Here is a 25276-nt window from a genome sequence, read left to right as displayed (position 1 = left end):
TTAACGCATATTTCGGGCTACGAGCATTTCGCCAACATAGGAAAGCCTACAACCCCAATGCGGCAACCTCATTCGTTGGAGCTTTATTAGATAGTAACTATGTATGTCTACTTGTTGCGTGTGTGTTCAGGTTCCCTCAAGATGTTCCCGCTTCTGGCATGTGACATTTGATGTTTGCTACACCAATGATATACATATACTCGCCTAAGATGTCATGGTGTTGTGCTACAGGAACATCAGCACTGCAGTTGACTTACATAGGCCTTATTACGAGTCTTGAAACAGCCGCCTTCTTATCGACGGTGTTACTGTACACAATGAATATGTCGGTGGTACCAATTGGGGCCTGCAGCTCGCCAGGAGACTTACCTTCACCTATACCTTCGATAATGTTCTATCTCTCTCTTGACTTGATCACACGCCGCTATCATAGGTATTCGACATTTTGCTTATTTAGCTCCGATGTCTAACGGACGAAGCATTGATAGAAAACAACTTTCTTACGAGTCAGGTGGTTAACTGCTCCCGACTCGAGCACTGCATCCTTAGCTTCCGTCCCCGGTAACGCCGATAGTATGGACTCGTTTACCTAGGTATGATTATGTATGTAAGTAGTGAGTAATACGTAGCTCCCGAGGAATCCGCATCATCGTCATCCGCCATATGGCGTTTCCGAAGTCGTAAGACCGGATGATGGTATATTATTTATTTATTTATTGCCTAGCACTAACTAATCTTACTAGTTTAATAATATCTATGCATTTATTTACAAATTGTTTGATGCGTATTGAAAACCAATCGGTGTACTGTTCTGTCATGACGTCGAAGACTTCGAGTCACTCACTTACAAGGTATCAATATAGCATCTTAACTATTTGACATCTGCATTATACATAGGTAGTGCATGTGCCATGTGTACCTAGCTAACCTAGGCATGTTTCTGTTTTTCCTAAATGGTGTTGTCTTGGCCGGTGTCTGCTGCACCTTGGGAGCGCAAGCGCATGAATGCTTCAGACATGGACTATCGAAATAGACCATTACTGTAGCACACACCTGCAGACTGGCTACAGTACATACGTTCGCAAATGTTTCTCGATCTTCGCATTATTATCCATGTAGCCACACTTGATAACGCCTCTTCGCATAACAACCCAATTTCATCCCGCAGCTTCACCGCAGCACAAAACGGCAATGTGGTCCTGTCGGGCGAAAATGAAAGTGAGCAAAAGGCCGTGCGACCCCCTTCCAAGGGACGGATCATGCCGTTTTATCGTTTATGCAAGTCATGCTCACCCTCACCCTCACCCTCACCACCCCCTTCTAGATGTTTATCATAATCCTACTGTACCTACATAGTGTATTATGTATAGAAGCATGTAATAGGTAGTATACATCTGTATGCAACAAAAAATAAATAAATAACAAAACAATGCCGGAAACAGGCCGAAGGATCGAGGCAGAAACGAACGCAGGTTCGCATTCGATTGAGTGAATCAATGCAACCGGTTTCCCGGAAATAGGAAGAACACGGCTGTAAAACCAGGACGATCTCTATATAAAGCGATGAAACTATAATCTGACATGCAGTCAATATAAGGCTGAGATGGTGTACAGCGAGAGAAGAGGGTGGTAGGAGGGGGGTTTTCTTTTCTTTTTTCTTTTTCCTTTTTCCTTTTTGCTTCTTCTTCTAGCTGACAGCCAAGTGACATTGAACGGTTTCCCCTTTCGTTGTAAACGGCGCGCTACCTTTAAACGGCGAAACGTGACATGTGCATTGCCAGATTAATGACTCCCCTATTCGACGAGGGGCAGATCCGCGACGCGCATAGCCGTATACATGTAGTCTTACTCACGTGTACAGAATCCCGAATTTTCAAAGCATTTATGGATGTGATTACAATATGCTACACCCTATATTATATGAGGTCTCTTCCGGCATATAGTGTCTATGTAGGATACCATTGACAGCCTGCACTTATCCCGTAGAGGTCACTCGCTTGCGCTGGAGTGATACCCAATCTCCCTTCCCCCCACGAAAACCCCTTCACGCAGGTGTATCTGGTAATTGTGTCGTAATTCTTATCTGTGACACCCAGTATTCTCACGCAACACCAGCCGTCCGTGTGGGTTTCCCGTAGCATTGCCCGTGACGTGTTGCCAAGTCCTACATCAGATAATCGATAGTCGAGGCGTAAGGATGCCGAAGAGGGCCGATCTCGCAAACAGATACTAGATAGATCCTCGTACACCATCACTGGCCGCTCGCCATGATGCAGTAAACAATATATTGTGCTGTCACTCGACCAACGCGACATGGATAAAGACCAGCACAACCACAAGCTTAGGATAAGACGAAGAAGTCGAAAGAGCACCTAGTATGCGACGGATATCGTGTTAGGGAGGGAACTTCGATCATTCGGGACGTCCTCAAATTCTCAATATTACCAATTACACCGTTGCCCAAAACCAAACACCCCAACTCCTATTTGTCTTATGCGATACACTTCCAGGGCCGTAAATCGATGCGCGCTAGTTACCGGCAACCATGGAGACCTTTGTGACCGTTAGCTGTGTGTTTATTTCGCGACCCTCTTGAAGAGGAAATGCTCAGCTTACCGCCATGAACACACAGCATAGACTTATATAGGGACTTAGTCTCTCCCCTATTCTGGCTGCCTTCCAGAAGATGCCCATGAAACTGTAATGATAAGTGTTTTAGTACATTTGTTACGATATAACGATGAGCGCTACTTTCTTCGAGAAAGCCAATTACACGTACCCTTGCTTATTCCGGTCTAGGATCGTGGGAAATATTTGGTGTACGTAGGCGCATGTGCAGATGAGGAGGAGGATGACGAGCAGGAGGGACTGGAAGTTGAAGAGCGCAGACTATTTTGGAATTGCAATTAGCTTCTTCTTTCTTGAATAAGATGAATCAGTAGTCGTTATATTCACATACCATTTTGACAGATAGGTTGTTGTCTATTAATCGCGGTGATTATTCTTAGGAGTTAAAAGTGTAACTTTGAAATGCGCCGGCTCAAGTTTCAAGCTCAAGACGTCACGTCAATCAATTCAACTTTCCAAAAGCCAGCTATCGCTCGAAAGTGATTACCTAAGAAGGAAAGATAGAAAGAAAAGAAGAATTTCCCGGAGATAAACCGGAACATGAGTAGCAGGGAATCCAGGGATCCGAGATACAGTGCCTGAAGTACCTAATTAAACCTTGAACTTCCATTGTTACAGGCCCGTGCGTTACCAGGATCCGCTAGCTCCAGCATCTGATCTAGGCGTACTGTCTTTCAATCTTCAGCCTTACGTACACATCTTTGCATCTTTACCTTTCTACAAATTTACAAAGGTCCATACACCTTTTTCCATCAAGCAGCTCGTCAACTTCAATCAACATTGACTGCTACATTCGTCGCGCAACTCAAAATACGAGTCCAGAGAGACAAATTCATAACTTGGAATCAAATTTTCGCTTCCAGAATACCTCGAAATCTCTCGACGACGCGAACTACAACATACACACAAACCTAGCTGGAGCTCAATCATCGTCATCACCTTCTACGACTTCACTCACTATACACGATGGAGCCTCGAGCTCGCGCCGGCAAGAATGTCGGCAAGGAAACTTTCAACCGTAGAGAAAGTAAGCTACTCACCTGTCCAGCCTACAGTTCATCGCATTCCGCCACACCACACGCGAATCTAGAAGCTTCCATCCATCTTTCTTTCCCCATTCTAACCTGACCCGCTCGCACCAGTCTCCTCCCTCCTCTACGCCTGGGGCGACGTCGAAGAGCCGATGCCCGACACCGTGCGCGTGCTCGACGAGATCGTGACCGAGTTTCTCGAAGGGGTGTGCTTCGAGGCGAGCCGGCACGCGCAGGTAGCCGGGCGGCAGAAGCTCAAGTTCGACGACTTCGAGTTCGCCCTCCGCCGCAACACCCAGTATCTCGGCCGCGTTCGCACTATGATTGAGAAGCGCCAGAAGATCAAGGAGATGCGCCGCACCTTCGACCAGGAAGACGACGCCCTCGCCGCCCAGCACGGCAAGGAGGCCGCCGCCGCCGCTGCCGAGGCTGCCGCCAACACTAAGAAGGAGGAGGAGGAGGACTTGCTGCAGGGCTTGGATGACGAGGATGAGGATCTGAGTGTGCTGAACATGGCGACGTCGTCGAAGGGCACGGGAAGCAAGAAGAGGAAGAGAACTCCGAAATGAGTGTCGCGGACTAGATCACCAACAAAATAAGGCAAGCAGGCACACACACACACACACACAAGCAAACAAGCCGGCAAGCCGTCTGTCCGTCCATATGTCCGCCTACCTATCTGTCACCGAGACGCATCTCCTCCACTACATCGCACAAAGGAGTCGACAAAATACGACCGACAGAATCAGAATCTGCATTTTACACACACACACACAAGCATAGCAACGGAGTTTGGCTTTTTCCTCTTCTATTTTTCGGTCTGGGAGGGAATTGGGGTCGGGGTCGGGGTGGGAAGCACAATACCAGGTTGCAAGTTTGCAGTTTACACCAACAATCACGATACAATACAAAACTATTATAATTTGCCCCTTTGCCAAAAAGGGAAAATAAAAGGAAAAGGGGGGAGAGAATGAGGGTTATGTACCTCGTTTACTTTACTTTACTTTGCCTTTGCCTTACCTAGGGTAGAATACCTACTTTATTCAGATCAGACTGTCCAAGTGGTGATGAATAAATAAATAAATAAATAAGTAGATAAATAATGGCCTGCCTTACCTTACCTTATGTACTGTACCTACCTACACTTCTTGCCTTCCTGCACACCACCTCTTTATGGAGAGGGAGAGGGAGGTGGAAAAAAAGGGGGGGGAGGGGGGAAAAGTCTTGTCGCAAACTAAACCATTAAACTAAATTGTTCGTTTTTATTTTTTATTTTTCTCTAATGGGGTATTGATACTTTGAACAGTGACTTGAGATGGGATGGGATGGGATGGGCGGAACGTTTTACCGGGACCTGTCTAGGTTAGGTTGTAAGGAGAATTGTAGGCATGTATGAATGTGTGCATGATTGTAGCTGCTGAAGGTATGAAGGTGTATATGTGTGTGTGTGTGTGTGTGTGTGTGTGTGTGTGTATGGGTGTAACTATGTGCGTATGCAACCACCGCGATGATCAAGTAGAGTAGGTAGGTAGGTAGGTACTGGGTAGATATATAGGTAATTATCTGCAAGGGGATGCATTCCATCACGTAGAGAACCTACACGCACCCACGCACCCACACATAGGTACGCGCATGCGTATATAAGGTGATGCCATCTCATTTTTCATTTTTTGAACTTTCCAGCAACCATCTCCATCCCCGTCCTCATCCCTATCCCTTACCCCATACCCCCTTACCCCTTACCTTCTTTCTCTCCCCCGCACACACATAATCTCTCTTCTTGACGATGCTAGTAGTTATTTACCTACCTACCTGCCTTGTGCCTATCTACATATGTAGTTGGAGTCAGTATGCCGAACGGCTCGGAAAGGCCGGGCTCAACTACTACGTTCCGTCGCATCGGTAAGTAGGTAGGTAGATAACTCTAGCGTGTGTGTTGGTAGTAGTTTTGGAGAAGAAGAAGAAAACTGTAACCCTACCTCTGTCTCCAGGGGATGTGAGGGGGAGGGGAAGGGTGGTCGTTCTCTTTCTTGTTTTATCAATTCATCTAGGTAGGTAGGTAGGCATCTTGCCTGGTGTTTTACCTAGGGATCAATCTATTAATAGCGAGGAACATTATAGAGGAAAGAAAGAGAGAAAGGAGATATATCGCGCAGGTTTGTTAATGCAGTTGCGATGGTATACCACTTATGGCAGACAGAACAAATCACTAGATAAGTTCAAGAGCCAAATCCCCGGTCTACACCACATACATAATGTATATGTATGTAGGTAGGTTGATCGTGTACTATAGCGCAGTCCAGCTCACGACCCCGGCCCACCACCACGCACGCGCAGGGAAGAGGGGGGGTAGTAAAGGCTAAAAGCCGATTCGCTAGGTGTAAGTAAGACGCAAGCTTTCGCCCCGCGACATCGGGGGGGGTTGCGAACGACGGATGGAACGGACGGAGAGATGAACGGACGGGGGAAGTGGGCGAGTAAGTCCCGCTTGTGTGCTTTGTAAAATTACATATATGTATATGTAGTGTAGGTCCCTCCTTCACATTGAATGAGATGACGATCGGTAGGTACACATTCCTACCTAGGTATGTATAGGGTAGGATAAGCACGCTTTTCGCTAATGAATTGACACCGTTCCCTGTCAAAACGTTGCTGACAGCCGCATGGGATGGATTGGGTTTGGTTTTACGATGGATCCTAGATACCTACCTAGGCAGGTAAGTAGGTGGGTATTTTTAGGTATAGTGAAGCAAGTTTGACCCAAAGGATGTACGATATTATACACTACTTACCTGGTATACATACCTACCAGCTCTATAACCGCCCTCGCCTGCCCACACAAGCTTTTTTTCGGCCGGCACGACCTACTTATACTAGGTATGGAGGTAAGACCTAGTCGGTACCTAGGTAGACATGTATGTAGGTTAGTTAGGGTTGCATCTGGGAATGGACACCGATGACTCCCAACTAGGCGATGGGCAGCAAATGTTGTTATTAATCGATTGACCTGATTTTTATCGTTTCCATAGGGCGGATTCCCCGCTCAACGGAGAAGGGCTCCAAATTTCGGCCAAGGGTGGATTTTGGGTTGAGTTGACCTACATACCTTTACTTCTCTCTCACCTTCCACGCTCCTGTGTTTGTTTCGTACTTGGGAATTATCGTGGCAGAGAAATTAGAATTGGATGTACACCACCAACTTACCTACCCAACCTAGTATCTATACACCATTAGAAAGACCAAAAGAGAGAAACTGCTCATATCTTACTCACATCTGGCTCACATCGTTTCCCTTCCAAGAGCTGACGCTTTCGTGCATGAAGCTTGTGTTGTTGAAGCTTACCGAAGTGCTCACGTGCCGCCATGTCTCCTTTTGTACCAACTCCGAAGCCCAAGTATATTTCTGATGACGATGAAGCGACAGCTATTACTTACCTTGGCGCGAAGGAGGATAAATTCGAGTCGGGCTTACCTGTTGTTGTAAACATCGACTCAGATCCATCGTCAAGTGATGGGCAGACGACTCCGACCAGCACCAGAGGTATCTCGCCAAGGCCGCCACTAGTCCGGAGGAGTTACGATGGCTCGAGATTCCGGGGCTGGTGGAAATCAACATGGAAGAAAAACAAAGCTCCTCTTTTGATGTTTGCAGCCCAGCTATTTGGAGCCCTAATGAACCTTACAGCCCGCATACTCGAGGTAGAAGAAGGCGGGATGCATCCGATGCGTCTCCTTTTCGTGCGACAGGCAATGACTGCTCTAGGCGCCTCCTTCTACATACTGTGGAAGAGAATACCGCATGGGTTATTGGGTCATAAAGATGTGAGGTGGCTGCTGCTATTGAGAGCGTTCTGCGGCTTCTTCGGAATATACGGCATGTGGTATTCCGTCAAGTATATACCGTTAGCCGAGGCAACCGTCATCACCTTCTTGTCCCCCAACATAGCCGGGTACATGTGTCATCTCCTCATCCATGACCCCTTTACGCGGACAGAGCAGCTCGGGTCCCTGGTAGCTCTGGGAGGCGTTGTGCTAATTACGCGACCCCTATCTCTCCTCCCGGGTCTGTCTTCGACGCCTACTCCATCGGATTCATTAGAGATGGAGGCAGTGATGAACGCGACGACAGCGGCAACTTCATTCCCCGAGGGAGAAGATGGAGTAACAAGCATAGAGCGGCTGGTCGCCATCGGCTTCGCCCTGTTAGGCGTCTTCGGCGGGGCTGGTGCGATCACGTCACTGCGGTGGATTGGAAAACGAGCTCACCCATTGGTATCGATCAACTACTTTAGTACGTGGTGCGTAGTGGTGTCGATGGTGGTTCTCTCACTGGCTCCGGTGCTTGATTACGGGCAACCGGAAATGCGACTTGAGCTACCACACTCCATCCGCCAGTGGGTGTTGCTTGTAGTCATCGTGGCGTGCGGGTTGACCATGCAAACACTGATGACGGCCGCCTTGGCGACAGAGAAGAGCAACCGCGCCACAGCCATGATCTACACGCACATGTTGTTTGCGGCAGCCTTTGACCGATGGGTGTTTGGACACATCATGGGCTGGACAAGTGTAACGGGGTGCGGGCTTATAGTGGGGAGTGCGCTCTGGGTAGCGCTTACGAGGCAGGCAAAGGAAAAGGGTACCGGGATTGAGGACAACGGTGATGCGGAGAGAGGCATGATGGCGAATGTCCCGGGTACCACCGGAAGTGAGAGAGTGCCGATACTTATCGACGATCTAGACTCAGACATAGATATAGAAGAGGAAGATGGTGTTTCGCTTAGACGACTGTAGACATGGATATAACAGTTGTATAGAGGATAGTTAAGGTACGATAGGTAAATTGATTAAGCGATGGGCGATATCAAATGGGGCAGTCTTTATGAGTTCTAGGTATTCGAGGTGAATGAAAGTAGTTGACCTAAGGTGTAGAATCTGTAGATGTAGGTGAAAGTGTAAGTGCCATTAACAAGTTGTGGTGAAGTTCAATGCTGTTATCTATAACTAACCTTAGTAGATTAGGTAAGCAGCTAAGATAATCGAAGTGTTACATAGGCTAGTTACGTAGGTAGGTACAGTGCCATCTACTGTGTTCACACTGTCCATGTAGTCGCGACCCAGAAAAGTTTCGCGACTTTGGGAATTTTGAACAGCTGAAGCTTCAATATTCCTTCCAATTACTTTCCAACTTTACAGCTCCACAACTCTACAACTCTACAATTTCACGATTTCTGATGCGATACCCTTTTTCGACCACCTTTAATTCTCATACTAATTAATCGGAAATTCACATACATCTTCCGATTACTTGTAACGCACGTCATTTACACTTAGCGACAAAAGAAACCATCCCTTCGCCAAGATGGTGCAGATTAGTGAGGTCAAAGGCAACAATCGCGAGAATCGCACTGCAGCCCACACTCATATTAAAGGCTTGGGTCTCAAGCTCGATGGCACAGCTGAGAAGCAGGCAGGTGGCTTTGTAGGCCAGCAACAGGCCCGCGAGGTAAGCTTCAGCCTTATTATACTTGGTCTAGTAGCTACTTCGTAGCACCCAAGGCTAACATATAATTTTATAGGCTGCTGGTGTTGTCGTCGATCTTATTCGCGCTCAGAAGATGGCCGGTCGAGGTGTATTACTTGCTGGCGGACCTGGAACCGGAAAGACAGCCCTTGCGCTCGCCCTTAGCCACGAGCTCGGTACCAAGATTCCCTTCTGCCCCATCGTCGGCAGTGAGATCTACTCAACCGAGGTGAAGAAGACGGAAGTGTTGATGGAGAACTTCCGAAGAGCGATTGGCCTGAAGGTGCGAGAGACAAAGGAGGTCTACGAGGGCGAGGTCACGGAGCTGACCCCAGAAGAAGCGGAGAACCCGCTCGGTGGCTATGGCAAGACAATCAGCACACTGCTCATCGGACTGAAGAGCGCAAGAGGCCAGAAGAAGCTCAGACTAGATCCAAGCATATACGAGGCTATTCAAAAGGAGAGGGTCACAGTTGGAGATGTGGTTTACATTGAGGCTAACACCGGCGCTTGTAAACGAGTCGGTCGATCGGATGCGTACGCTACAGAATTCGATCTTGAGGCGGAGGAGTACGTGCCCATTCCCAAGGGCGATGTACACAAGAAGAAGGAAATTGTACAAGATGTCACACTCCACGACTTGGATGTTGCCAACGCTAGACCACAAGGAGGACAGGATATCATGAGTATGATGGGCCAACTAATGAAGCCTAAGATGACAGAGATTACGGACAAGCTGCGAGGTGAAATCGACAAGGTGGTTAGCAAGTACATTGATCAAGGTGTAGCTGAGCTCGTTCCCGGTGTCTTATTCATTGACGAGGTAACTAAAACCCCACCAAGTATCTGTGATAACTTGGACGAGACTGACAAACTAACTTCCGATAGGCTCATATGCTTGATATCGAGTGCTTCACATATCTTAACCGAGCCTTAGAATCTTCTATCTCGCCAATTGTCGTTCTTGCTTCGAATCGAGGCATGTGCACGATCCGTGGTACAGATGGCATTGTGGCTGCGCATGGCATGCCATCAGACCTTCTTGCTCGACTCCTAATCATTCCCACGACTCCATATGACGCCGACGAGATTAAGAGAATCGTACGCATCCGAGCGACAACAGAAGGCGTACAAATTACCGATGCTGCCATTGACAAGATTGCAGAACATGGCGTGCGCATTAGTCTCAGATATTGTCTCCAATTGTTGACTCCCGCAAGGTAATTCATCTTTTTTCTTTACTTGAACCCGTATTTCATCTATACTCCATATGAGCCCCTAAAAACTAACAGATTCAAACAGTATTCTTGCTCGAGTCAATGGTCGCAGTCAGATCGACATAAAAGACGTTGCAGAATGCGAGGATCTCTTCCTCGACGCACGACGAAGTGCCGACTTGTTGAGTGGTGAGACAGGACGTGGATTCATCTCATGAGCACGGGGTTATATGTCTTACAGAGACGGGAAGACGTTGGGCCAACCACACATAATAATCTAATTTCGCGCAAGGCTGCGGCTCTGTTCTAAAGAAAAAAAAACCGCGAACCACGGAAATCGATGAATCAGATCAATCAAATCAATCGGGCTAGGAAAATTACAATTACGGAAAGGGGGTTTCGGAGTTCCTACGCGTTGCTATTCCCATGCTATGTATGTGAGTGAAAGCCTGACCATGTATAGTGTGCAGTACTTAGTAGGCACTGGTACCTTACCTGGGCATGGACGAATCATGATGTTGTTGGTTGTTTATTGTTCATGTATCTACCTACCTAGTTACTTCAATCAGTAACTACTGGTATTCAATCAATAGACAACATGCTGGCTGGTTGTTTTCAGATCGCCACCCCCAGAATAAATTTTTTGAGACATTGCCAAACGAGAGAAATATTGCTCCTTTCTTTCCCTTTCTTTCTTTCTTTCTTTCTTCAGGGACATATACCTACACAATATAAACAAGGAATGAAAGAAAAAGTTTGCAGTGGGAACAATGGGTGGTGAAAGTCCACGTGATGGGGATGTCTAAGCCCGTTTCGGTGGACAATTGTCTTTTGTCTTTCTTTGTTCGGTTTGTTGTAGAGAGGGGGGGGAGAAGAAGAGGGGGCCTTATGAGAGACAAGCATAGGTGCATTTTCTCTCTTTTCTCCGTTCCAGACGGAGGATTTGAAGAACATTCCTAGGTTACCTACTTTTTAGTGTTTGTGTGGCCGGCCCTTCAAGGACTAAGGGGTCGTGGTGGTCAAGTTTGGTGTCATGTCATTGTGTCGTTTTTTTTTTTTTGTTGTTATACGAAGCAAGTAAAGAAAGTGATTAAGAGGATTGAGGAGGGATATAATTGAACTACTAACTAACTAACTAACTAACTAACTAACTCCTTGTTAGACAAGGCTGCTGATGTATTTCATTCTGTCATTATTCACCATGGAGTAATATGTAACATGTAAGTAAGTAACAAGAGTAGAGATGGAGAAAGGGGGGGAGGGGGAGGGGGTGTGAGAGAGAAGGCTTTCATTATTTATTTATATATATTACTTTGTTTACTTGTCATTTTTGTTCCTGTGGTCAGAATTGGGTCTTATTATCGACATATACTGCGAACGGTTAAGGTTGGTTGCAAGAGTTGATTGTGTTGTTGCAAACGCTGGACAAAGAGATGAGGGGGGAAGGGGAAGAAGGTATGTACTTTAACCTAAACGTACTTTACCTAATAGGAAAAGGGAAACAGGACTAGAGGAACAAGAGAATAGAGGAGAACAAGAGAGGAGAAGACAGAGAAGAGAATGAGGGTGTGAGAGAAAAAGATGTGGCTACTAATTCTGCAACAGCCTGGGCCTCAGTATACTCCCGAGACATATGTAGTCCCAAAGAAACCTATCTCTCTTTTTTTTTCTCTTCTTTCGTCTCCTGATCTCGACCTAGTACCTACTCAAACTCTCACTTTTTTTCTTACTCGTCAGCATTATTATCTAGGGTGAAGCCATCTAATCTAGTACATACACCGTTGGTCACACACCCATCTCTCGATTATGGCCAACGCTAGTGTTGTCTCTGCGCGTGTGGTAACAGCGGCAACGACAACGACAGCGGTGGCGGTGGCATAAGGTCATTCATTCATTCATTGATTCATTTTCATTCATACTATTCATTCATTGACAAAAACCCTACCTAACCTAACCTAATCTAACCCTAGGATCATTGTCTCCTTAGCTGGGGGCCTTGTGAATGGGGGAAAGGAAGATTCAAACAAAGAAGACAATCCCAACAAGCCCTTGGTTGTTGCCGCCGCCGCCATTTTTTTTTAATTCTTCTTGTCTCATGTCTCTCCTTCCAAAACGACCGCCACGTAGTTTTACTGGGCACTGCTGCTGGAGAACGAGAATTGGGCTCAATCACATAATTCATTATCATCATCACCATTACCCGTCACTCGGCATAAGGGATAATAAAAAAAGAATAGAAGAAGGAAAGAAATAAAAGAATAAAAAGCCCGAGACTTTGGTAGCAGGTTGTTGTAGCGTAGTGTACGTACGTTGCCGGGCAGGAGCCACTCCGCTCTTTTGGCCGTCTGTTCTCTCACTCCCTCCCCCACACACCGACATAACTATCTGCTTTCTTCCTGCCTTGGTCATTTCCTCGTTTGCGAGAAGGAATATGACCGACATTGGTAGCAGCAGTAGCAATCCTTCTTCTCCCTCTACACCTCCTTCCCCTCCTCGTCCTCCCCCTTCCAATGCCAGGTCCTCCCTCCCAACCACAGCATCTTCGGACACATTGACGACCAGCACTGCGAATCAGCCAGCAATGGCAACGAGTCCGCACCTTCACCATCATCATGAAAGGGAGGTAACAGCAGCAGAAGTAGCAGCAGCAGCATCACCAGCACCTCGACCAGAAAACCCTCCCTCTCTCGATGAACCTCACTCCTCATCTCTTTCATCTGCCTCCACCACCACCACCTCTACCGTCACCACCGCCAACCCCAGCCCCAACACCAACATCAACACCAGCACAACTCCCAAACCACCCCGAAAACGCGCCCACTCCATCGACACCGAGGAGGCCAACCAGCCGCGGATCCAAGATCTCCGGCTCTACACGCCCAGCACGGCGAAGTCGAACACGAGCAGCGTCGGCAGCGAAGCGCCTAGGGAGCTGATATGCTTGTGTACGAAGGCGCCCAAGGTGCCTAGGCCGCGTAACGGTATGCCATTTTTTTTTTTTTTTAAAAAACAAACTTTTCTCCATCTTTTTCTTCTTGACTTGTGCCCTCTTACCTCTTCCTGAAAAGTGGCTTGGACTTTTGGGTCCGAGCTGAACATTACTCTACCGCTTTTGTTTTCTCAAACGGCCCCCGTTGATTTCCCGATTTTCTTATTTCTCATTCTTCTTCTTATTCTGTGTTTCTTGTTTCTTATTTCTGGGTCATGACACACACACACACACACACACACACCCGGGGGGGACCACAGCAAGGTCTCGGAGGTGCCCCCCCCCCGTCCCGAGACGGCAAATTCGGACGGGTATGGGCTTTGTCCACTTATTGTTGCTGTGTTTTGTGTGTAATTGGCAATGAGGTCAAAGAGGACGGGAAATGAAAGGGGCTGATATTTTTTGGGGTTTGTCTTATATCGATCGTTTCTATAACGTACGTGCGTATGTGCTTATAGATCGATCGATGACGAAACCTATAACCCTGTCTAGGACCGTGTCACAAAAAAAGGGGGAAAGAAAAAAAAAACAATTGTGTTATAGCGTTTTTGTTTTTATGAGAGATGGCGTAGGCTAACGTCTTCCCTTGACTTTTACTTACCCTTCAACAGCCTTCATTCTTTACCGACAGCACTACCAAGGGCAAGTCGCGGCACGTCACCCCGGACTCGCGAACCCGGAGATATCGAAGCTCATCGGCGAGCAGTGGAGGGAGCAGCCCGAGGACATCAAGAACAACTGGAAGCGGCTCGCGGAGGAGGAGAAGATCCGCCACCAGCGCCAGTACCCCGACTACAGATACCAGCCGCGACGCGGAGGCAAGACGGCAAATAACCGACCGCTCCCCGCGACCGGCGAGGACCCTAGCCACTGCCCGAAGTGCGGTGGCCGCTATATAGCCACGCCTAGAACCCCTTCGACGCCTTTCAGCGCCGCGACGCCCGACTTCATGAGGCCCGGCTCCAGCAGCATGCCTCCCTATGTAACGCCGAACCCACGCGTGATCGAGACGGACCACCTGCGTCGGGGATCTACTTCGAGCACGATGTCTCTGGATGGAATGGACCGTAGATACCCACAGTCGCATCTGCATCACATCGACGAGGACTACGCGATGATGTCCCCGGGGCCAGGGTCGGCGGAGATAAAACGACGGCGGTTTAACGGACCTAACATCTTCGTCCCCGGATCGCCACCGATGGGTTACATGCCGGTGGACCCGCGGTTCCAGCAGCGCCCATCCGTCAGCAACCCGCCCATATCGGCCACGGGGTACGGACCTGGCGCGCTTCCGAGACTCGCGACGACGCAGTATCACCAACACCAACACCAACCGCCGCCTTACTCGGGCCACCCCCACAGCAGCCATGCTCATCCGCACATGCAGCCGCCGCCCCGCCCCTCAATATCCTACCAGCACACGCCCACGTCTACTACCCGCTCCAACGCCGCCTTCGACGAGTCCCTTCGGCTACCCCCCTTGCAGACGCAGATTCCGAGTTCGCCAGCCATGGGCTCCTCGGATCCGGGCACGGCGCGGGGGGCACCGCCTAGTGCGCAAACGCCCGCCCACGGCACTACGGGCCTAGGCATCGTTAACGGCGGCAGCGGGCCCTCGCGACAACAACAACAACAGCAACAACAACCGCCGCAGATGCCGCCGCGGTGGCCATTCCTGCTGAAGCTGGAGGTGCTGCGGTCGATCAGCCCGCCGCTCAAGCCGCCTGGGGCGGGACAACTGGGATTCGAGACGCGGGGACCGCTGATTGCGATCGAGGGCGCGGCGACGTCTGTGCTGAGGGAGGTGGCTTCGGTGGTGGAGAAGGCGCTATCTGTGTCGGGTGAGTACGCTGTGAAGACGTGGACAGAGGACCATGCCCAGCAGGCGCAGACGCAGACGAGTGCGGGAGGAGGGGAAACTGGGGTCAGGAAGAGCAGCAGCAATAGCAATAACAATAACAACAATGACCCCGAAACTCAGCCAGAACAGGTGGAAACTACAACGGCCCCGGCGAAAAGACCGCCAGGGTTGGCGAGCTATATCGCGAGGATGCTGCGCTGGCATAAGACGTCAGAGGACCTGATACGGTATATCACCCACCACCCACGGCCCAGCACCAGCAGCGGCGAAAGTGCCAAGACCACCACTGCCGGGAGAGAAGATGCGAAGCCGAATCCCCCCAAGCAGCTCCTACCGGTGGCGATCGTAGCCGACGGATACAGCCTGACGACGTCGGACCGGTACGCGGCGTCGCTGCAGGTGGGGGACGCGTACCGCGCCGACGACCACTGGCAGTGGGTGGCGACGCTGTGGAGGGGCATCGTGGGCGCGGACCTGACGATCTATGTTAAGAGGGTAGGTGAGGCCGAGGTGCAGAGTACCAACTGCGTTGAGTTTGTGGGACCGGGGGTCATGGTCTTGCGGATTTTGACGCCGACGGCAGCGGTGGAAGGGGGTAGAGGAGGAGGGACATGGGGAGTGGATGAGAGGCTTGAGCGGAGGCTTGGGTTTGAGATCATTGAGTGGGTACGTAGTGGGAGTTTCAGGAGTGGGTTTGTGTCGACGACGACGCTGCGGGCGTAGAGGATGTAAGGGGAGGGGGGAAGGGGGGAAGGGGACCTACGGATCGGTGATGGTTGAAGGGCTGATTGATATTACGTTGTTCGATACTTGGGGTTTTAAGGGATACGAAATTAAATACAATCTTGCACTTGTATGTAACTTACTTGGTTCGCATGGATAATAGGAGGCCTGAGTCACGGGTGTGATGAAAGAAGGGAAAGAGAGGGACATGGTAGGGGATGATTGGATAGGCTGGGCATAGTGCGATACTCTGCATACGGGCTTGTAGTTTATAACGTCACTTGGACTTTTTCGTCTCTGCGAGTCTGCGAGTCTTATTAGTCCCCCCTGCTGACCACTATGTGAGACTTAGGATGGAAGTCCAAGTCGTGTAAGTGAGCTTCCATCGGAGTCTCAGATGCGACGCGATTCCATCCCTCCTTTACTTGGCATGTTAAAAAGCATCGATGATGAATGTCTTCGATAGTTAGGTTTTAGGATACCCCTTTCAATTGAATTCAAATACCAATGTAATATCGTGGATGTCATTTTATTGATGTACGTGTTAAGTGGTGATACTACTAGGTACTAGTAGTACATGTGAGGTTGAGTTTAATATTGGAATTTGGCGCAAATAATAAATTGTAGTTCAATTGATGACATTTGATGTTGCATGTATTACATGAAGTATCCACAGTTTGCGATCACACATAAATACTGTAAGGTGACACTGTAATCATCCGACATAAACCCGACTAAAGTGCCCCCCTTAGCTCCTTCAGGCAATCAACAATTCGCGTGACGAATCAAAGCGACGAATCAAAGAACGCGTTGCCCCTGTCTCGACTTCCGACTTGAAGAGCGAAAAGAACAAAGAAACTTGAACCTTTTCATCTTCAACTTTCCCTAAGCGACAACCTACGAACGACAATCGACAATCGACAATCGACAAACGACCAACGTTTCCACCTCATCTCATCGCTATGTACTAACAACTAGGTAGAAACTGCCCACAATGACGGATATAGCAGTCGGGCAGGCAATTCTGCTAAGCGACGGTCGCAATGGCTTTGTTCGCTATGTTGGACAAACTCATTTCGCGCCAGGAGATTGGGTGGGTGTTGAGCTTGACGATGACAGCGGGAAAAACGATGGAGCTGTACAAGGAGAAAGGTATTTCGACTGCACTCCCGGGAGGGGAATGTTTGTCCGTCCTAGTACCGTTACTATTTTACGGGCTGCGCCTGCGCCCACGCCTACTCCTAAGCCGGCCCCTGTTCGAAGAGGGTCTCGGACTACGTCCATTGCTGGTCGGGCTGGCTCCATAAGTGAATCTACAGTAGGAAAACGGATGAGTTTGAATGCTCCGAGCCCTAGTCCGGTACCTAGAACTTCTCGTCCTTCTTCTATGGTGAGGGTAAGTGTCTCCACGTCCCATATATTCCTAAAAGGTTATTTTTCGAAACCTAACGTCAGCGTGTTAGTCTCCTACTAAGTCGCCTACTAAGCAGCTAGGAACGGCCGGTACTATTTCTCGGACAGGAACACCCTCGAACACTCGCGTATCGTCCATGGGAGCCAAGACTCGGCCTTCGGTAGGAGGGAGTAGGACCTCGATGGGTCCACCAGCCTTGCCTGCTGCCGGGCCCAGAAGACAGCCATCAACCTCGTCTACCGGAAGGGGTGCGAGTGGATTTACTCGGCCCCCTAATCCACGCGTTTCCACAGGACCTGCTCGCGGATCTCGCTCGAACTCGGGGAGGGTACGATCAGGTGATTCGTTATCTGGCAATTCAAGTGGTAATAGATCGGGCCTAGATTCTCCCCTTAAGAGCGATGGAGAAAACACGATCAGCCCTGTTCGTTCCAGAACTAGAGCTCTAGAGAGACTTACGTCGGCAGGACCACCTTCAACGGCATCTACAAAACCAACAGCAAGCGCATCATCCAAAACGGCTTCCACTCCAGCATCTGCGCGTCCAGTTGCTTCTAATGCAGTAAGTAGAGAAAATGAGGATCTAAAAGCAAAACTAAAGGTCCTTGAGCGAAAGCGTTCGGAAGATCGGGAGAAGATGAAGGAGATGGAGAGGCTACAAGAGCAACGAGACAAATTCGAAAATATCAACAAGAAGATCGAGGGAAAGTTTCAGGCTACTGCGCAGGAGAATGTTAGTCTGCGAAAGCAGTTGAAAGAAGCAGAAGACCGATTGGGACAGATCGAGACTTTACAAGCCGAGCACGAGACCGTCATGGAGCTCGCCACGTTAGACCGAGAGATGGCTGAGGAAACCGCTGAAGTCTACAAGGCTGAGCTCGAGGCTCTCAAGCAGAAGTCAGAAGAGCTCGAACTTGAAGTCGAGATTTTGCGCGAGGAGAATGCAGAATACTCCAAGGGTATGTCTCCTGAAGAACAAGCGAGCACAGGGTGGCTACAGATGGAACGCCACAATGAGCGGCTACGCGAAGCACTAATTAGACTGCGGGACCTCACGCAACAACAAGAAGAAGAATCAAGAGCACAGATCAAGGCGTTGGAGAAGGACCTTGAAGAATACGACGCTATCAAGGAACAATATGAGATCGCCAAGGAGAAGCTGTTAGAGTCAGAGACGCGTGCTGAAGACCTCCGACAACAGCTCGATGATAACTTGGGCGCAGAGGCCATGATTGAACAGCTCAGCTATGAAAAATTACAACAGTCCGAACATATTAATGAATTGAAGGCCGTGATAGATGACCTCGAGGCACTCAAAGAAATCAACGACGAGCTCGAAGTCAACCATGTCCAGAATGAAAAGGAAATGCAAGAGGAACTCGATCTCAAGGACAGTGCTATTACCGAACAAGCGAAGAGAATTACCGAGAAGGACGAAACTATTGGAGACATGGAGTACACCTTGTCTCGATTCCGGGAGCTTGTTACAAACTTGCAGACCGATCTCGAGGACATTCGTGCATCTCACGCTGTTAACGAGGCTGAATCTGAGCAGCTTAATAGCAAGTCAAGAGCCATGATGGATCTCAACCAGAAACTCCAGATCTCGGCCGCGAAGACACAAGTCAAGACTATCGACTTAGAACTACAGCGCATGGATGCCCAAGAAGCACAGCAGCATCTCCAAATCATCAAGTTGTTCTTACCTGAGAGCTACAATGTTGATAAAGATTCCGTCTTGGCATTGCTACGCTTCAGTCGGTTGGCTTTCAAGGCGAATTTGTTGCATGGATTTGTCAAGGAGCGCATCAATGGACAAGCACACCCTGGCCATGAAGATGACTTGTTTGCTGGCTGTGACGCCTCGGACAAGTTAACCTGGGTGTCATCTATGTGTGATCGCTTCGTCAACGCCATCAGCCATTGCTCACTAGAAGAATTTGCCAAGTTCGAGGGAGCATTGTACGAGTTAGAGCCTGTGGAGAGAGCCCTCAATGCCTGGATTGATGGATTACGACGTGATGAACTAAAGGAGAAGCAATGTGCTAGTGAACTACAGCGCACCATTGCTCTCATGACCCACCTTGGCGAAGTCCACATCTCCCAAGGCCTCGAAAGCTTCGCAGACGAGATACAGATGAAGACCGTCCTCATGCAGAGCCAACTAGAGTCCGCTGCTACCGCTTTCAATGTCGTTAAGGATATGGTGCAGAGAGTTATCCCATCTACCGGCGATGAAGATGAGCATGCTCTACACTTTACTAGGAAATCTGAAGCTGTGATCACTCAGACCCGCAGTGCCAAGGTTGTTGTAAGCAAGGCCGTGCGGTCTCTAGAAGATCTCCGAGCCAGATCGCTAGCCTTAACCCCTGATACCACGGAGGCTTTTGAGCAGTGCGAAGCCGCTTGTCAAGAACTGGCGGACATGTCTCGGAAGATTGGTGTGGACTTGCACGCGCTACTCAGCGAAGAAGGCCGTGCCGAACCGTTCACGTACCCCGAAGTACAGAATGCGGTTCACCGTACAGTGATGACCGACTTCTCGGCCGACGAGTCCGACCTCTTCTCAACCTACTTATCTAAACTCCGCGTGTTCACCAGCCAGATCACTGATCTCACGGCTGTGTGTGGTGATTTGTCACAGACGCAAGAATTTGAACGCAGCGTGGCACCTTGGATTCTACGAGCACAAGAGCTCAGGGCTCTCAAGACGATCCCAGTTGATGCTGAAGAAGAGCTGCGATTACTCAAGGAGCACTACAACGAAGCTCGTCGTACCATTGCTCTACGCGACGAGAATCTCAGCACAGCTGCTCTCCGTATCGAGACGCTTGAGGCCCGCATGCGTGACGCCAACGCCAAGACATCTCGAATCGCAGATCTTGAGGTGCAAATTGCTGACGCACAGGAACTTGTGTCAAGCCTCAAGAAGGACATTGAGCAGCAAGACCGCGAGGCAAAGACCCTCGAGGCCGATCGCGACAAGTGGAAGAAGATTGCCGGTGATAGCAGGGCATTTGGTGAGGAAACCAACGCAGCCGGAGCCAAGGCGGGCCAGGAACGCGCAGTGGCCACGGCACGCGAGATGGACGCCCTCAAGGACAATATCGCCAGTCTGCAAGCAGCAGTCCGTCACCTACGCGAAGACAACCGTCGCGCACGCGCCACGGAACAGGCCAAGTACGATTGGCTTGCAGAACCCCTACGAAAACCTGTTCCGGTCATGGAACAGCGCAAGGCACTTGTGGCAGCCGAAGGCAAGGACGCCCTCGGCGAGCTCCTGCGCCTGGCAACCTCTGCCAAGGTATACGACCTCAGCTCGCTACCCAAGGACAAGATGGCGTGGCGACCGGCCAAAGCAACGCCGCAATACCACGCCGCCAAACAGGTCGAGGACTACGCCGCGTGGCGCAGCTGGCAGGACGCCGTCGTGCAGAAGACCAGACTCGTGCTAAGCGCCGAGCAAGGACGCAAGAGACACGGAGACGCCGAGCACGAGAAGAGCATGGTGATGCGGCGGGCGGCGGCGCGGCTAAGGATTCGGCTACCGGACGAGCAAGGCAAAGCCATTGCCGGGGAAGGCGGAAGACAGGTGCAGATTGTGGGGTCCAGGGAGTGGGAGGGGCTACAGGGGAGACTCGCCATGGCTGTGTAGTACCTAGTAGTTTGGAAAGAAAAGAAGAAAAGATATTGATTGTACAGTTACTCAAAAAGGGCAAAGAGAGGGTGGTGACGATGATAATATTTTCTACCTACGCCTCTTGGTTGAATTGGAGACTCTGACTCGCGTGGTTAGCAAGCAAGCAAACAAGCGAGTGGAAAACGAGAGGAGAGGGGAGATGGGGTGGTGTGTGTTGTGATGTTGATGTGTTGACGTTGACGTTGGTGTGATGAAGAGATAGATACCCCCTTTTAACGTTATCGTGTAGGACAGTACCGTACAGTACCGTACAGTAGTATTAACATTTGTATCATTATCATTATTCTGATACCTTGGGGATTTGTGTCTGTGTGGTGTGTGCTATAGGGATGGATGCTGCAAGATGTAGAATACGCCATGGTATGATATTTAATAGGCGAGAACTCATGTATCTTACTATGATCCCCATTTTTCTCTATCTTAATGATATGGTCTAGACGGGGGATAGATTGGTAGGTACCTAATTTTCTACCATCTCTCCAACAGAGCCCATTCTAAGCTCACCTACTCTAGGCAAGAGTAGATACTAGGGAACAGGCTTTAATTATTTCTCTCCCCACATCACGCCTTCCCCTTCCCCTTCTTCGCCTTCTTCCCACCACCACTACCTCCTCCCCCCCCTCCACCACTACTCTCACCCGGCCCACCTCCCATACCACCACCTAACCCTTGGCTAAGCATACTCATCATATCCCCCGCACCCCCCGGCCCACCAACACCACCGGCACCCCCCTGCATCTCCCGCATCATATCCTTAAACGCATTCTCACTCACCCCGCCCCCCGTCATCGCCGCACTATACGCGGGCAACAGCTCTCCCATCTTCCAGCCGCGCGGCACCGCGGGACGGGGCCACGCCTCGTCGTCGCCGGGCGTGTTAAGCCCCGGGACGCGCACGCGCCGCAGGGCGTCGCTGTGGTCGGTCGTCGGGTGCGCCTGGAGGTGCTGCGCGACGAGGATGTACAGGTGGTGCTTGTTCTTCACGTCGGCGGCCTTGGAGAGCTTGACGCGCACGCGGCCCGGGTTCGCCCAGTCCTTGGGGTGCACGCGGTGGGCCTCGAAGACGGGCGACAGGCGCAGCACGGCGCAGGCGGCGGCGATCTCGCGCGCGAGGGGGTTGGGGACGGCGAGGGATCTGGGGACGCGGCGGCCTTGGGCGCGCGAGCGGGTCTGGTCGAAGTACAGCGGGTACAGCATCTGGTAGTCTTTTATGTCGTTGGCTTGGATTTGTTGGGCTGAGGGGTGCTGCATTGATGGGGGGGATGAGGCGGCTGCTGTTGGTGGTGCGCGGAAGGGGGCGGGTTGGGAGACGGGCTTTTGGCGCAGGATGTCGGTTTCGGCGAAGTCGTCGATGTCGCCCTCGCTGGGGTCGGACAGGTCGCTGTCGGAGACTTCTTCTATTCGTGCGTGGGACATGTTGGGTGGTTGGTGTGTATTGGCTTTGTAGTTGTTGTGGTGGTGGTGATGGTTTGTGGTGTACCTACATGGGGTGCTATTACTTCAATGTTGTATGAAGCATGTAGTTACATGTAGGTGTGTAGAATTATTGTATGGACTGAAGTTTGTAACCTACTAGGTTAACCTAGCTTACCTAACCTTAGGTACATAGTTGAGTTCAAGTTTTGACTGTGTAATGTGGGGTACATACATGCGATTGAGCTTCCTTCCAGATGTCCAAGACCCCGATAATGGGGTCAGCCCCACCAAGCCCTTCATTGGCCAGATCTGTAGGTACATGAGTACTTCTGTCCGGACCTTTTTTGTGGAGAAACGTTCCTCCTTACCGGATATTGCATTGATCACGGCCCGGCCCGGCTACCGATCGCTTACACTTTTGACGTTATCTTGAAGAACTGCCGGCATTCTTTTCTCTCCTACCTCTCTCACACTTGTCTCTTGAGCTTGTTTCTATGTTTGCTTCGGTGTTCTAGAACGGGCCGTGAATCACCACACCTAGTCTGGTTTCTCAAGGATAACACTCTGTTCCTGCCTCCTTTAATTGCAAACGAGATGCTGTTTTCAAGCGCTGTAGTTAGTGGAATGCTTGATGATGAGCATTACAGCAGATCATTCCTTCGGTCACAACCAGACTGGCCTCACAAAGAACACCAAGACGTTTCGTTATCTCCAAGAGTCCATATAAAACTTACTGGCCAGTGATAGGAAGCTTGGCCTAGGCTGTGTATAAGTTGCTAGGCAGTGACAATGCTACCTTCTCGGACATTTATAATCCATTCCCAGAGTTCATCCAAGTGCCGTATTGCAGGTATCAATAAGCCAAGCCATTTACATTACCGCAGCCTAGGTATACCGCACGTAAATAGAAACATACTTATCATGGTGGTGGCTAGTCTTGAGCTGACTGATATGTCGCCAGCGACACCCCACTCTCGAATAGGGGGATATAAATAAGGGAGGGTACCTGGTGTATATACATCCATATTTATAACTTTGCCATCCTACTATGTTCAGAACTAAAAACCCCCTATAAATAAAATATACCGGTAAACCTTTACTAATGACATCAAACAAGGCAAGATGTCTACGGAATTTCTCCAGCTCGTATCACCTCTAAGAAACACCACCTTCACAGAGCTCCTGACATTCACTATTCTATTGGTAAGAACTAGCCTAACTCCACTATAAGGCACCCCCCTCTACCTCAGCTGAACTCCAGACAAAGTGCTCCGCGTTAGCCCTCACCAAAGCCATCTACAATGTCTTCTTCCACCCGCTATCCCCCGTACCCGGCCCCAAGCTCTACGCCATGTCCAGCCTCCCCATGAGCCTGTCCCGCGCGCAGGGCCGCTCCCCCTACACCTTCGCCGCGCTGCACGAGCAGTACGGCCCCATCGTGCGCGTCAGCCCCAACGAGGTCTCCTGCGCCGGCCCCTCGGCCTTCAAAGACGTCTACGGCCCGCGGTACGGCAAGGGCGGCCCCCTGGCTCGCGACATGCGGACGGCGCCGATCAAGGACACCTTCAGCGCGATGAGCATGTTCCAGTCCAGCGTCCAGGACCACGCGCGCATACGCCGCCAGCTGAACCCGGCGTTCTCGGAGAAGGCGTCGCGCGAGCAGGAGCCGTTGGTCATGGGGTATGTCGACGCCATGATCGAGAAGCTGCGGGCGGCGGCGGCGGGTGGGCAGGTGGTGGACATAGAGAAATACACGATGTGGACGACCTTCGACATCCAGGGCGACCTCGTCTTCGGCGAAGACGTGTTCCAGTGCATATCGCAGGAGCGGTACCACCCGTGGACACGCAGCAGCATGACCTGGTTCACCGGCGGCGTGTACATGCACGCGCTCAACGACATCTCGCCCCTCGCCCTCTGGCTCTGGCAGCACGTGAAGTGGAGCTACAGCAGCGGCTACGCCGCCGCCACCGACTACCACCTCAAGACGACGCTCGACCTCGTCGACCGGCGCATGGCGAAGGGGCGGACGGAGCACCCGGACTACATGTCGTTCATCACGGGCTCGAGCAAGGAGGGCGAGGTGCTGACGCGGGAGCAGATGTACGCGAACGCGCAGATGCTCGTCATGGCGGGCTCCGAGACCGTCGCGACGGTGTCGGCCACCGCGCTGTTCCTCCTGCTCACGCACCCCGCGGCGATGGCGAGCGTCAGGCGCGAAGTCAGGGCCGCGTTCGCCGAGGACGCAGACATCACCGCCGCCTCCGTCGCCCAGCTCCCGCACCTCCTCGCCGCCCTCGACGAGACCATGCGCCTGTGGCCGCCCGTCGCGACGTCGTTCAACCCGCGCCACGCGCCCGCCGGCGGCTTCACCGTCGACGGGTACTTCGTCCCCGAGGGCGCGATGGTCGGGCTCCACAACCACGCGATCGGGCGGTGGGAGCGGTACTTCCGGGACGCCAAGGAGTTCCGCCCCGAGCGCTGGCTGGGCGGCGATGAGAGGTACGCCGACGACGCGAGGGACTTGTTTCAGCCGTTCAGCTCGGGCCCGCTGAACTGTATTGGGCTTACGATGGGGCGCATGGAGACGAGGGTTATTCTGGCGAAGCTGCTGTGGCACTTTGATATCGAGCTCGTGGAGGAGAGTGCGCGGTGGTTGGATGGGCAGAGGAATTATATCGCGTGGCATAAGCCGCCGTTGTTGGTTAGGTTGACGTCGGTGGGGGGTGGGGGTGCTTGAGAGGAAAGGGGGGGCTTGGTGTTGGGTATGCTGGTG

General features: G+C 50.8%; 8 protein-coding genes across 8 annotated transcripts; 6 read left to right on the top strand and 2 right to left on the bottom strand.

Annotated features, from left to right (window-relative positions):
* Positions 1-1870: 1870 nt before the first annotated feature.
* Positions 1871-3162, bottom strand: GGS25DRAFT_483693 (DUF1242-domain-containing protein). The gene is made up of 3 exons (XM_049260396.1): positions 2960-3162; positions 2780-2889; positions 1871-2698 (listed from the first exon to the last, which is right to left on the bottom strand). Exons 1-3 carry the CDS (start codon positions 2960-2962, stop codon positions 2608-2610), a joined length of 204 nt encoding a protein of 67 aa, XP_049119473.1. The 5' UTR covers positions 2963-3162; the 3' UTR covers positions 1871-2607.
* A 341-nt stretch (positions 3163-3503) lies between these two features.
* On the top strand, positions 3504-4616 carry GGS25DRAFT_205936 (TFIID-18kDa-domain-containing protein). The gene is made up of 2 exons (XM_049256837.1): positions 3504-3655; positions 3771-4616. The coding sequence occupies exons 1-2, from the start codon at positions 3595-3597 to the stop codon at positions 4226-4228; spliced, it is 519 nt and encodes a 172-aa protein (XP_049119472.1). The 5' UTR covers positions 3504-3594; the 3' UTR covers positions 4229-4616.
* Positions 4617-7022: 2406 nt separating this feature from the next.
* On the top strand, positions 7023-8450 carry GGS25DRAFT_520011 (uncharacterized protein; the record flags this gene model as incomplete). The annotated part of the gene is made up of 1 exon (XM_049263821.1): positions 7023-8450. One exon carries the CDS (start codon positions 7023-7025, stop codon positions 8448-8450), a length of 1428 nt encoding a protein of 475 aa, XP_049119471.1.
* A 285-nt stretch (positions 8451-8735) lies between these two features.
* On the top strand, positions 8736-11061 carry GGS25DRAFT_483683 (TBP-interacting protein). The gene is made up of 4 exons (XM_049260395.1): positions 8736-9162; positions 9236-10003; positions 10069-10400; positions 10483-11061. The coding sequence occupies exons 1-4, from the start codon at positions 9019-9021 to the stop codon at positions 10613-10615; spliced, it is 1377 nt and encodes a 458-aa protein (XP_049119470.1). The 5' UTR covers positions 8736-9018; the 3' UTR covers positions 10616-11061.
* A 1917-nt stretch (positions 11062-12978) lies between these two features.
* Positions 12979-15970, top strand: GGS25DRAFT_513629 (uncharacterized protein; the record flags this gene model as incomplete). The annotated part of the gene is made up of 3 exons (XM_049262898.1): positions 12979-13378; positions 13998-14599; positions 14699-15970. 3 exons carry the CDS (start codon positions 12979-12981, stop codon positions 15968-15970), a joined length of 2274 nt encoding a protein of 757 aa, XP_049119469.1.
* Positions 15971-16766: 796 nt separating this feature from the next.
* GGS25DRAFT_205873 (CAP-Gly domain-containing protein) lies at positions 16767-21342 on the top strand. Its single transcript, XM_049256836.1, has 2 exons — positions 16767-17366; positions 17434-21342. Exons 1-2 carry the CDS (start codon positions 16965-16967, stop codon positions 21037-21039), a joined length of 4008 nt encoding a protein of 1335 aa, XP_049119468.1. The 5' UTR covers positions 16767-16964; the 3' UTR covers positions 21040-21342.
* Positions 21343-22686, bottom strand: GGS25DRAFT_205865 (signal recognition particle, SRP19 subunit). Its single transcript, XM_049256835.1, has one exon. It carries the CDS (start codon positions 22498-22500, stop codon positions 21646-21648), a length of 855 nt encoding a protein of 284 aa, XP_049119467.1. The 5' UTR covers positions 22501-22686; the 3' UTR covers positions 21343-21645.
* A 216-nt stretch (positions 22687-22902) lies between these two features.
* On the top strand, positions 22903-25240 carry GGS25DRAFT_530443 (benzoate 4-monooxygenase cytochrome P450; the record flags this gene model as incomplete). Its single annotated transcript, XM_049265382.1, has 2 exons — positions 22903-23703; positions 23762-25240. Exons 1-2 carry the CDS (start codon positions 23623-23625, stop codon positions 25238-25240), a joined length of 1560 nt encoding a protein of 519 aa, XP_049119466.1. The 5' UTR covers positions 22903-23622.
* Positions 25241-25276: the final 36 nt, after the last annotated feature.

The sequence above is a fragment of the Hypoxylon fragiforme genome (assembly GCF_022984875.1).
Source record: "Hypoxylon fragiforme strain CBS 206.31 chromosome Unknown GGS25scaffold_3, whole genome shotgun sequence".
Classification (NCBI taxonomy): domain Eukaryota; kingdom Fungi; phylum Ascomycota; class Sordariomycetes; order Xylariales; family Hypoxylaceae; genus Hypoxylon; species Hypoxylon fragiforme.
Note: the sequence above shows the minus strand (reverse complement) of the source record. Positions and strands in the feature narration are given on the sequence as shown.